The 13,345-nt window shown below is 35.0% G+C and overlaps 1 protein-coding gene across 1 annotated transcript in view; it reads right to left on the bottom strand.

The window, feature by feature from the left end:
• Positions 1-13,345, bottom strand: part of ptprq (protein tyrosine phosphatase receptor type Q) — a 205,438-nt gene that overhangs the window by 10,283 nt on the left and 181,810 nt on the right. The window contains exons 41-46 of the mRNA XM_039762178.1: positions 11,048-11,138; positions 9,594-9,670; positions 5,348-5,482; positions 5,140-5,265; positions 4,486-4,634; positions 3,270-3,405 (exon numbers count right to left, since the gene is read on the bottom strand). Coding sequence (XP_039618112.1) covers positions 3,270-3,405; positions 4,486-4,634; positions 5,140-5,265; positions 5,348-5,482; positions 9,594-9,670; positions 11,048-11,138 — 714 coding nt within the window. The remainder of the gene's footprint in view (positions 1-3,269; positions 3,406-4,485; positions 4,635-5,139; positions 5,266-5,347; positions 5,483-9,593; positions 9,671-11,047; positions 11,139-13,345) is intronic.

Genomic DNA, 13,345 nt, shown 5'->3' with positions numbered 1-13,345 from the left:
ATAAATAATGATTGTTTCAATCAGTTTCAATGTTTTAGTTTAAATTTTTAAACCTAAAACAACCAGAGAGTTTGAAGAAGGTCACCAGTTCGCTGCGTGGCTCATCAGCAAAACACGTGCGGCAGTGCAGCTGTACTAAAGCATGGAGTAGATTTGCTTCGGAAAGTGGGGGCAACGCGTGAGTAAACTCCCCAGAGGGGTGGTAGCTTTTAAGAGAGGGCAATTGACGGTGGTTATATCACTTGTGTTTGCATTGTTCACGGGAACCCCAAAAATGGACCGGTTTTTAGTAAAACTGAAAGGAAGTGGTATCGATGCGTTCGTGGAAGTGAGTAATTCAGAAGGTGTTGGGTCGTCTTCTGATAAGACAGGCCAAGGAATTCCTCAAAAACAGCTGCGGTAGCAGCAAGATAAGAAGCCACCAGAAGATTCATCTGCGGGCAGAAAAATATGACAATATTCTGCAGAATATTTAGGCTACGGTTTTGTCAGCAATGGTGTGGACCCTCCAATTCCAGTCTGTGTCATATGCAACGAAACTCTGTCTAATCACAGCATGAAACCGTTGCTTCTGAAGAGACACCTGCAAACCAAACACGCAGAATTGAAACATAAACCACTGGAATATTTCAAGAGGCAACATGAGAGTATGATGAAAGGCACCACAATGTTTCACTGATATCTGCATATGTCTGAGAAAGCTTTGCGCGCCTCATATGAAGTATGTCTTTTGGTAGCGAAAACATGGAAACCTCATAATATTGCTGAGGAGTTGGTACTTCCTGCGGCACTAAAAATTGCAGAAATAATGATAGACAAGAAAGCAATTGATACGGTGAAAACTATCCCACATTCGGATTATACCGTATCAAGAAGAATTTGAGAAATGGCTGATGATGTATTCCAGCAAGTTTGTGAGCAGATCAAACTCAGAAAACAATTTGCATTACAACTGGATGAGACGTATCAAACGATGCTCAACTGATGATTTTTGTTTGGTATGTTGATCAGGTGAAGGGACAATCAGAAGAAGTATTAGCTTGTAAAACTTTGCTGGGAAAAACAACAGCACAGGAGATTTTCAGAATTCTTTCAGAGTGTCTCGCTGCTCATGGACTTGAATGGATGTGTTGTGTTTCTGTGTGCACAGATGGAGCAGCTAACATGACGTGCCACCGAGGAGGCTTGAAAGCGTTGGTGAAAGGGAAAAATCCATCAGTACAATGGAATCACTGCATTATTCATCGACAATCACTCGCCTTGAAACACTTAAGCATGGAGTTCAATGAGACACTGAACACTGTGGTCAAAGTTGTAAATTTTATTGAGTCACGTGCTCTGAACTCTCGGCTCTATTGACTAGTTTGCCAGGACATGGGTTCGGAACATGTAACTTTGTTTTTGCATACCGAAGTCAGGTGGCTGTCTCATGGAAAAGTTTTGAACAGGCTATTTCAGCTCCGACACGAAATGTACATCTTTCTTAAAGATCAGAAATCTGCTTTTCTAACACACTTTGAGGACAAGCAGTGGTTATGCAAAGTTGCATATCTTGCCCACATATTTGCAAAAATCAATGAGTTGAATTTGAAACTTCAAGGACAGAAGAGCAACATATTTTCTTCCATTGACAACGTGCAAACTTTTCATAAAAAAGTTATCTACTGGAAAAACAGAATTTCTGCTGGACATCTTGCAATCTTCCCAAAAATTTCACGTTTTTGTGAAGACTCAAATATCAAGCTTTCAAGCTTTTCTAATATCAAAGCATTGATCATCAATCATTTGAAGAATCTAGAAAACTAAATTCTCCGATATTTTCCTGAAATTGAAATGGATGGTGCCCAGAACAACTGGATTTTGAATCCTTTTTGTGAAAACAATGTTGAGACAGCAGAACTTCCTGATGACTTGAAAGAGAAATTATTTGAACTTGCGGTGGACAGAACTTTGAAAGCAAGAATGGACAGCAATGTGGGACTTCTGGCACAGTGTGTGTCAAGAATACGAAGATTTGAGTAATGCAGCATTGTCAGCATTGTTCCCTTTTCCATCGACATATTTATGTGAAAGTGTTTTCTCGGCTTTGACTGCAATAAAAGCTAAAGAAAGAAACCGGCTCCAGCCTGAAGGTGATGTTATACTAGCCATCAGCAGCATTCATCCTCGCATCAAATCTTTGATGGCACAAAAACAAGCCCAAGTATCGCATTATGAAAATAAGTACTTTTATGTGCAAACTTATGTGCAAGGGGTACCCGCGGACATACTTTCACACCCTTTGGGGGTACAATCACGAAAAAGGTTGAAAACTGAGGTGCTAGAAGCTGTTTCCCGATAATTCTCTCTGCTCTTGAAACAATCTGCCATAGAGATTTCCAATCAGCTGCTGTAGAGATGTGATTTCCTACTCAGATACAGTGGGTTAAAATACTCTGAGTGGTGAACTTGGAGTAACAACAATAAAGCAGTTATGGTATTGGTAATAGTTTGGCCATTCTGTGCATCATTATATTGTTGCAGGTTGATTACAATCAGATGACTTAAACCAAAAAATGATATGCAGTTAATTTAAGTGTATTTGATAAAGCTGCGTCAGGGATGTGAATCTAAAAAAATAAAGGGAAACCATACAGGAACAATAGCACTGCTTTGAGGCTGGGTGCCACCAGTTTGCAAAACTGAGCCGAAAACATGCATATGCAATGGTTTGACCAAACTAAGAATGTGTGTGGCTTTACGCCAAGTTTATTTTTTATACATCGCGATGTGACCATGGAAATGGGCATGCGCAACTTTTTTGTGTGTATGCACTGTTTATATATTTGGCCCCTGGAGATGCCAAATGAAAGTGAATGAGTAAAGAATGCAAAGTTAAAAAGGCTCTACAACATACTTATACTAGTGCTTGGGAAAAAAAAATACATGAAAAATCTTTCAAGCAGCATTATGTTATGGTAAACAACTTAGCAAACCAAGCATGGTTATAAATGTTGAGAAGAATTTGGCAAAGGGGAAAATTAGAAACGGATAATCATTAGGCTTTCTTAGAATGATTTGTAGGTAGTTAAATGCATTTTTAAAAATATATTTATTCCAGCCCCTAACTAAAAATCTATTGCCGAACAATTAAAAAATGATCATTATCAATCTAGGATTTTTAAAAATTACTTTTCCATTTTTCTAATTTTAAATTCACCACAACATACTTAAAGATTTGCTTCACTGAACATGAATAGCAAATATTGCTCATTTTTGTGTTGTCTTACCAGGTTCTGCACCATGCACATTCTTTCTCTGCGCAGCTCAGCTACAAGCCCATAAATGTCCACAAAGTCATGATCACTCACGTGCTGGAGTAGATGATCTAAAGCAATAAACACACCTGTCCTGCCAACACCCGCACTGCAAAATTAAAACAAGGAAAACAAGGAATTAACAAAGTATTAGTTTGCTTTATTTTTAAAAGGTAAGTAAAAAAGCAGCTCCGAGATCAGCATTCCCAGATATGACACTTAGTGAGCACTTTGGTGGCGTCTTTAAGCTGCTTCACTCATTTGTCTCCCCCTCTCTACCTTGGAGGCAACTCATTTTCCCACTATCTGCCAGTGTTGTGAGTTTCGCTGGTGACCACACACCCAGGGCTGAAAATTTCTAGTAGCATGGAGACACATCTAAAGTATTCTAAGTGCTGTGTCTGCAACATAGAGATCACTGTATTTCTTTTATACCAGCTTCTCCAGGTAGACCTGTCTCAGGTTCAGACCCTAAGACAATACTAATTTTCTGCCAATAAATGTGGAAGTATAAAGGACGCAGAGAGTTGCGTCCCCATAAAAATATGAAAGCAACCAATTAAAGGGCAGCCTCAGATCACCTGCTTTCCAAAAGATCGAAGACTTACATACAGTCTCATTTGGCTGGCGCCCTTAAATCTGGAAATATAGGTATTTACACAGAAATTAAACAAGTACAATTTGGAACCAATTTTTACATGCACTGACACAGGCGCATTGTGCAAATAAACTAATTTATTTCATAAATATTTTGCATTATGTAATTAATTTAAGAAAAGTTTTTAAAATATTTGGGGAAGTGGGGGCCCCAGTGCCCTGCATTACAAACCGCCACTGGTCAGTACTCTTGTTTTCAGTGTTTTTTTTTTTTTATCTAAAAATGATTGTAAGAAAAATTGCAGGATGAATTTCAGAACTCTTACTAGAGTAGGACTGCACAAAGTTGGTCATGTGTCTGGTTATTTTCAAAATCTACATTACATTTAATAAGTCATACAATAATTAGAAAGAATTACATTTGTGTTTTGTGACAAACCATATGTAAATAAAAAAGCGTCTGCAAAATTCTAACCAAAAGTGAAAAAAAGTGAGGACAATCAGCACTGGACTTAATTTACGGTAAGAACTGATAAGACACTATTGTAAAGTCAATAACTAAATGCTGGAGCACCTGGAGGAAACTCCTTACCTGCAATGCACTGCAATTGTTGTGTTCTCGTGGGCTCTGATAGCTCGAATTAATTTAACAAAATGAATTATTGCTGTGCTTGATTCTGGAACTCCGTGTTCTGGCCAGGAAGTAAAGTTAAAATGGCGAACAACCATATAGTCACCATGCTGCAAAACACAAAAATGTCTCAGTTGGCTGTTAAAATCAAGAAATATGAAAAAAATATTTATACTGGAGATTTGTGTTTAAATGCTCACACTTAGGAAAAAGTGACTGTTAGCTAAAAACCAAGAGGGGAATTTATATGAACAAAACTTAAAACTAAATTTCATACAGCATTTACTCCATAAGTTAAAATACTGTATGCACAAATAATATCCCTCTTCCAGTTTTCATTTTATTTATTTTATATGGATTAATCAAAGCTGCATTAATATATTAAGCAGCTAGTGAGGACACATGACTTAATAAGTTATGCTTGAAACACGCTTGTGCCTTCAAAATTCTCCCTTGACTCAAAATATAACCTTGAGCAAGTACTTAATGCACAATGAATCTAGTTAGAGAACTATGCATTACTGTATGATCAGTTGAAATGTTAATATGAAATAACACAATAGGCATTGAACAGAACACAGATGGATGATACATGCTGCTGACAGCGTGATTTACCTTTTCCACCTTAAGGTCTCGCACTGTCCAGTCTGGTTGAACATTCTCTGTGAGTTTTGTGATCACAATATCTCCAAATACTGTTACTGGTTTGTTGTCTTCAGGCCAATACTGATGGCATCTGATCTAAAATAAGGAGCAGCAGTCACTCAACCTTGGTGTAACAAGACACTTGGGTATTCTGTTTTATAATTTGTAGACAACGTACCCTTCCTTTTTCAAAACACTGTGTCAACATTACTATCGTTCTTGTTCTTGTCTCCCAAATCATTCTCCAGAAATCAGCAACTGTACCTGGCAAAGGTCCCTGAGTAGCAATAAATTCATTTGGACAGAGGTAACCCTGTAATAAAAGGAGCAAAAAGTAAATTCCACTCTGAATCTTTAAGAAATAGTATGAACTTGCCTTCCACCAAAAAGTTGAATGTATAATCCTCAATAGTGAATCACATAATCAGCCTAAACAAGTCATTTAAATACTATCCAGGGTAGCATATTTATATGTCTCTGAACAAACCATATTTGTCCATGAATGCATAATGCTATTGAGAAATTTGTTCTTTAGGATTTATGTCATTCTGTAGTTTTTGTTAACTTCTTTCTGTCTTCTAGTTTAGTTTAAAATGTGATGTTTATTTTTATATATGTTACTAATGAGCCACATAATTAAACTTTTGTGTTCTGATTTTATGTATTGCTGATACAGAAATGGTCTGTGCTTGATGACTGGAGCCACATAGTAATATATAAATGTAAATATACAGTAGTAACCTTTGCATTTTTCTGGATTGGTTGATGCCTGCTTAAAATGTTAAAATTCTAAAAGGGACCGATCACCAGATTAACTCCCTGTGTCCTGGTTAGTTACAGTATATGCAGTGAATATTTTTGACTGCACCTGTCTAATCTGCTTTGTAGCACATGCGATTAAAACCTAAACGGAGCTTCAGCTTTTTAATAGGCATATTTAGGTAAATAGGCATATTTAGGTGAGACAGTACATGATACTATGGCTTATCCTAAAAGCAATAGACATTGAGTACACATTTATATGTATAGTTTTTTTTTGTTTGTTTTTTGTTGCCAAGCATTCTTTTTTCCCTAGTGAAATTTTAAACAAAACCTGTTTTCATGTTTTAGGATTCATGTGAGGGTAAACTTTAGAATGCTCTCTATAAAACAAAGCAAAAATTTAATTAGGAAAAAAACTTATTACTAACATTAAACAAAAACAAATTAAATTAGTATACAAACTAAAAAGCTTTCAAAGTTAAACAAAGTACAAATGAAAAGAAATAGAAGAAATAACCAGTGCTTTTTTAGATATACATAATCTACTGCTTTATGATGCATGCAAAAAAATTGCAACACTTTGATCTTTCATTCCACCTATAATCATTAGAGATCCAATTACTGCAGTTAAAAATACACATGACAATACCTAGAGTGATGATTCTGGAAATGGCATAACTGAAATGGAAAAACCCTTACTGAAGTCACAAGATGCCTCTAGTGGAACATTCCAATCCATATTTATCACACTCTAAGGCAAGCAACTTTTCTTAAATGACTTATGTCACAGCTTTCACAAGTTATTTACCCTTAACACCTCCTGTGTTGCACACAGTTGTGTTAAATATGTTACCAACAGTCAACAGATAGAGCCTGAAAACAAAACTCCTTGTATATTTATCTCTTTGCAGCCACCATTGGTGCAGATGCAGTGCAACAATTAGTGATTTTCTTTCTTCTGCAGAGCTTTACATTCAGGTCAAAAATTGCAAAATATGTACTAGCCAGAACACTACAGTTCCCCTACCCTTGAAGACTAAGGATGCTTATGCAGTGGGGTAGCAAGTGAACTCAGGTTGCTTCTCAACCCTGCTTCTATGGTAGTGGAACGGGCAGGTAGAGAAACTTATCATTCATTTATGACAACTGTCTTTGGATTTCTGTATCATCACGTACATTTTAAAAAATAAAATATATTCTCATTCATGTTATTAATTGTACAAATTTTCCATTCTTATATTTCAAAATAACAACCTAAACTGAAGTGCTAAGCTTGCAAAAAGAAAAAAATCTATCTACATTTACTCTTATATGTTCATAAAAAGAAAAACAAGATTTGACAAACGAGAAGTGACCATTCAGTCTATCAAGCCTGTTTTTGTAGCTAATAGTTAAGCTGTCCCAATATATTACCAAGATTCTTCTTAAAGGTTGTCAAGGTTTCTGCTTCAACTACATGTCTTGGTAGTTTGTTCCAGGGCCCCACAACTCTTTGCGTAAAGAAGTGCTTCCTGGGATTGGTTGTAAATGCATTTTCCCTTAATTTCCAATTATGTCCTCAAGCACATGATTCACCCTTAAGCTAAAAGAATTTAGAATGATCTACCTTTATTAATGCTTTTTGAGGATTTTAAATACCTTAATTAGGTCCCCATGCAATCTCCTCTGGTTTAATTCTCTGAGTCCTTAAGTTTTGGGATGCACTTGGTTGCTCTCCTCTGTACAGCTTCAAGTGCTGCTATGTCTTTCTTGTATCATAGTGAACAAGAAACATGTGTCCCCTACTTCTATTCATTTTTTTCTCACCCCTCTTCTACCCACTTTTTGTTTTTAGGATAATGTGGCTTTATCTCAGGCAGTCTCTGCTGATTTCCCCCTGCTGCTTACGCAAAAAGCCAGAAACACTAAAATAAGTTGTTTGAACAGAGCAGCAACATTTTTTTAATCCACCCATCTTCAAAACCCACTAACCTCAGTCCAGGATTTAGGATTGGGTGCAAAGCAGTAACTAAAACTACATGGGACAGCAACTAAATATTTTAAAATGAATTTTACATTCATTTTAGAGCTAAAGAAAAAATGTACATGAACTACAAGAACCTAACACTACAAAAACCCACTGTGGTCAAAAGTATTGATGCCCTACTGATATCTAAAATAAAAAGAAAGTTTAACAATACAGCTTTTAGAAACAGAATATTGAAAAACTGTGAAACTATGTATTTATTGTGTAGAAATGTAAAAAAAAAAATCACACAGTTATTGCCACATAAGGACTAGTACTTAGCTGCTTAACATTTAGAAAAGATAACTGACTCTAGACATTTTCTCACAATGCTTAGTTAGGTCTTGCCAAAAGCTTTATATAGGATTTAGAGACATTGTTGGTTCCTTCAAAACAGCATTTCTTCTTAAGCTTTACCTCTGTGCTTTTGGATTCTTGTTTAGGATCTAATGTCTTTGTCAGAGACTGAGTTTGAAAATATTTAGCTAAATAATACACCATGCTTTGAAAATATTCCAAATTTCTGATGTCATTCACATGCTTAAGCTCTCCGGTACCACAGACAACTAATCAGCTCCACAGTATTGAGGCTCCTTCACTACATGTTTGATTGTAGACTTTTTTGTTTTTCAAAAAAAATCAAAGTTTTATCATTTTATTTTCTTCCTCCCTAAATCCACAAAATTTTAATTTATAGGTGAAACTAATAACAGTGAACACACTCATTTCTTTTTCCAGTAAGTTAATTTTAAAACAGATGGTACAAATTACTTTTCTATGAAATAAATACAGTGAAGTGCAATATGCCAGATCATCTTTTTCCATCTCTTTCTGTCCTCTGCATCTTACTCTGTTATACTTATCACCTGCATGTCCCCTCTAACCTCATCCATAAAACTCCTCTTAGGCCTTCCTCTTTTCCTCTTGCCTGAGCAGCTCTATTCTTAGCATCCTTTTCCCAATATATCCAGCATCACTCCTCTGCACATTTGTCCAAACCAATGTAATCTCGCCACTCTAACTTTGTCTCCCAACCATGCAACCTGAGTTCAACCTCTAATGTACTCATTTCTAATCCTCGTTACACTCAGTGCAAATTTTAGCATCTTTAATTCTGCTACCTCCAGCTCTGTCTCCTGCTTTCTGGTCAGTGCCACCGTCTCCAGCCCATATAACATTGCTGGTCTCACTACTGTCCTTTAGACCTTCCCTTTCACTCCTTCTGATACCCATCTGTTACAAATTACTCCTGGCACTCTTCTCCACCCATTCCACCCTGCCTGCTCTCTCTTTTCTGCCTCTTTTCTATAATCCCTGTTACTCTGTAACCTGTTGATCCAAAGTATTTAAACTCAAAATCTGAAGTAATTTAAAAAAGCATTTTAAAAGCAAAAAGTAAAAGTAATTTTAAAAGTAATTTAAACTTTAAAGTAATTTAAAATCCAAATTATTTAAACTCAGTATTTAAACTTAAAAGTGCAATATGCCAGATGTACTAACTAAATAAATATATAATTTACAAAATCAAAAATTTAACAATGCTGATCAGTGTAATGAAACATTTCTGAGAGCCATGGAAAAACAGATTTTTCAACAATAAATACAGGGCATAAATAATCTCATCTTAATTAGTTATCAGAAACTCAGTTGTACTTACTGACACATAACTGGCATTAATGTAATCAGATCCCGGAACACCAGGTTCAGACATAAGCTTCACTCTGTTGTTGTTATCTAATTATAAAAAAGGTTTCCAGAGTGAAACAGAAGCAATGACTATATAAAATAACAGCAGCAGCATTCCACATCAATAAAAACATAAAATATAGTGAAAAGTAGAGAATTGCTGTATATACATTACAGAATCACAGCTGTTAGGTCTGACCACAACTAAAATCTGGACATTTTGATTTACTAAAAAATAACATGTTCTACAATTGTACAATTTGGAAAAAATTATCAAATAATCATCACAATCCTTCTGCAGCAGCTTTTTTCTTGATGTTTACATTTTTACTGTAGACAGCTGAAATACAAATATACAAAGAAAATAATTATACACAATAATTAAACTAAATTATGTGCAAATTACAAAGAGCTAGACTCAAAGAGATTAAAAAAATTAAATGTATGAACACATGACACATACAGGAAAAATAAAAATAATGTTGGTACAATTTCTATAATTAAATGGTGGTTAGAATATTCAAGACTAATTATTTAATAACAAAGTTTGCTTAAATGGCACAGAGATGAAATGGCATTGATAGAATTCCAAGCACTTTTACTAAAAGACACATGTCTTTACAGGAACTGTATACATTTTGTCCTTGGATATGTGCATATATAAATCAGACACTATATATATACAGAGAGTGTTTATGTGAGAAATGTATTCAGTAATGCCTGGGTAGGTGAATTAAAAACAGAGTTACTGGTTGCTATATCCTACAGACGCAATGTTTCTGAAACAATAACCTGGGATCAGCAGCCACAGCTGTTGCAAAAAGTTCATATCATTGAATGTTGTTACATTATAGGAGGAATGCCATGCTCCCCTGGTGTCAAATCAATGCTAATGCCTACAATAATACAGCCATTTATTATCTTATTAAATGAAAAATGAAGTACAAAAAAGACAGACTTGTGCTTCTTTTGAAAACACAAAGTCATTGTTCAAAAGCCTTTTTCATTGGATACCAGCTGAACTTTCACTGAAACAAATTTGTTGAAAACCTATTGAATATGTTTAATTGCATCATTTTTTGCATTCGCAATAGGCATGAAGAAAGTCAGGAAGATAAGTTAAGGTTTCAAATTTCCAAAGAAACAAAACTACAAAACGATTACTGTTCTTGTCTCTTGCACCTGTGGGCTGCTGCCTTCTGTATATGGCAAAGTAGGTTTAAAATGCTAAGTAGAACTGTTATACAAGACTGAAGAATCAAATGCTTATAATAATTATAGGCATATATGGTTATTTTGTGTGGTACTATGAAGACATGTGTGGCAGATGATGTTCGTATCACTATTTCACAGCACATTAATCAGCACGTGAGAAAGCTCTTTTGCAGTGCCTTCTAATTTTAACTAGTATAGTGCTATACATACATGGCTTAATGTTTGTAAAGCGGTTCTTGGATCGGTTCCATGGTAGATCTGCATCAGTAGTTGCAAGGTCTTGAAGTAGCTTTGGAAGTTCCTGTTAAAAATAAAATAACTTTAATCAAATAAATCATATATAGTCTACAATTTGCTTTTTTCTACTTTCAATTTTTTAGGGTTTATTAATTTCTCTCCAGTAAAATGCAAACGATGTATGACAGGTACACACAGAAATATTAGCTGTGAAGCAACATGTACCTTGTTGTTCTAGACAATTAACACATGATTAAACAATTACCAAATGGATCTCTTATTCAGGAAGAAGCTATTCCTGTGGGCAAGTAATCATGATGAAACAGAATGTATTTGGCTACTGCTTGTTTCATTTTACAAATAAAGTGATAAATTGGTGGCACTGTTAATTGATGCCCCTTATTTATCAAATGACTTTGTGTGATATGGCCAACAGTATTCTTGAGATCTCTGGTTCTAAGTCCCCTAACTCATGCTTCTCACCTTTGACCTAAAGGGACCACCATCTCTGACTCTGAAGGTTAGAGGGTAATCCTTTTCCATGCTCATTCAATCCTGGGCCTCTTAAGAAAAGACTCCTGCTATTGGTCAACTGCATGCCTGTTTTATTAGACAAGCCTGCATCCATTAAAAAGCCACCTGATATTTTTAAAGCTAATAAATTGAACCCTTGTGAACACAGAATGTAAATAATAGGATTTTGCTGGTCTACCTCAACTAGGGTTGGCTTCTCATTTTTAAAAATAATGCACAACTAAATGTTTCTTATCTTGAACTTTTTTTAACAACTGCTTATGCTGGTTGAACTGGAAAATGTAACACTTTTATCAAAATATGTATCCGATATTAAATCTAAACCACAAATGATCAATTTAAATTAAATTTTTATTAAAATGAATTCCATTGTAGTACTGAAGTCTGTCGTCGGAAAAGATAAACTAATTGTAAATGTGGTGTCATTCCATTATAGGGCATACTCTTGCCTATACCCACATTTGCTTAGAAAAGATTAGCTAAAGGTAACCATTTAATCTATTTTCAGAGTAAAGAGGAAAGAAGGGTATTCAGAGAAACTTACATAGGTACAAAGAAACTGAGCACAGACAGTGGTGCCAAAAACTGAAGCATGTTCCTTAGAACTGTCAGAGCAACACTGACTACCGTATGACAATGTCACAGAGGTTTAAATCCTGTAAGTATTTCAGTGACTAAAACTAAATAATGAAATCATTTAAATAATAAAATTGTCGTAAACATTCATCATAATATGAGAAAAAATGTTTTACAACATTGATAAGCTAAATGTTTTACTTGAACCAGAGAGTGGTTATATGAGCATTATGACACTCTGGTTATGCTCCCATTGCATGGGTAACCAGGGAGAACCATGTCATTGAAACGAAAGAGGCAGAGGCCAAATATGTATGTTGACTATATGTATCCTTTTAAGTTTTATGTCTGAATTGTAAATATTACAGCACGTAACTAAGAACAGTATATGGTTGAACTATTTGTCTTATGGGAATGGGAGCCCCATTCCTATTTTAACCAAGACACAATGAAGCAAAAAATAACAACTACAAAAAAGAGTGGATTGGCTATGGTTAGTTTTACTATTATACAGTTATAAATAGCACTAGATGTAATTTAATTTACAGTATAATACAGTGAACCACAGAAACCTAACCAATGATTAATGAATTAGGCAACTGACGTAATAGAAAACAAAACATTCAAACATTTATGTGAAATAATTACTGAATGATCACTTCCTTCATAAATATTTCAGATGTTACAATATTACAGAGTGATAAACCAAGTAGTTAAAAGTATAACCCGAATGTCCATCACATTTTAACAGGTGACAGAAATGTAGAAATACTGTAGTTAAATTAAAAATGTCAAGTCATTCTTTAATTCCACCTAGCAATGTACCACAACTCTTCCAAATGAAATCTGGTTTGTATCTTCTAAATAACTTTATTTTTTCTTCTCTCTCTTTTTCATGTCTTAATGGACTTATTTGCAATAATAGGCCAGTTTAGAGGAATTTCTTGGTTGTATAAAGAGGTTTAATAAAAAAATTTGATTTGCATTATTTAATTGACACCATTGGTTTGATTTTGTCTTTGTTATTACTCTAGATGGTATTGTCTTTATTATGAAACAGTTTTACTATAGGAAAACATGGTCACAACTTTTATTTTGATCTAATTGCCACTTACTTCAATTAAGTGGAGAATGTCATTGTTTAATTGGCATGGATAGAGT

The sequence above is a fragment of the Polypterus senegalus genome, chromosome 8, assembly GCF_016835505.1.
Source record: "Polypterus senegalus isolate Bchr_013 chromosome 8, ASM1683550v1, whole genome shotgun sequence".
In the NCBI taxonomy this organism is placed as follows: Eukaryota; Metazoa; Chordata; class Cladistia; order Polypteriformes; family Polypteridae; genus Polypterus; species Polypterus senegalus.
The sequence above is the reverse complement of the archived record's forward strand: the minus strand, read 5'-3'. Positions and strand labels throughout refer to the sequence as shown.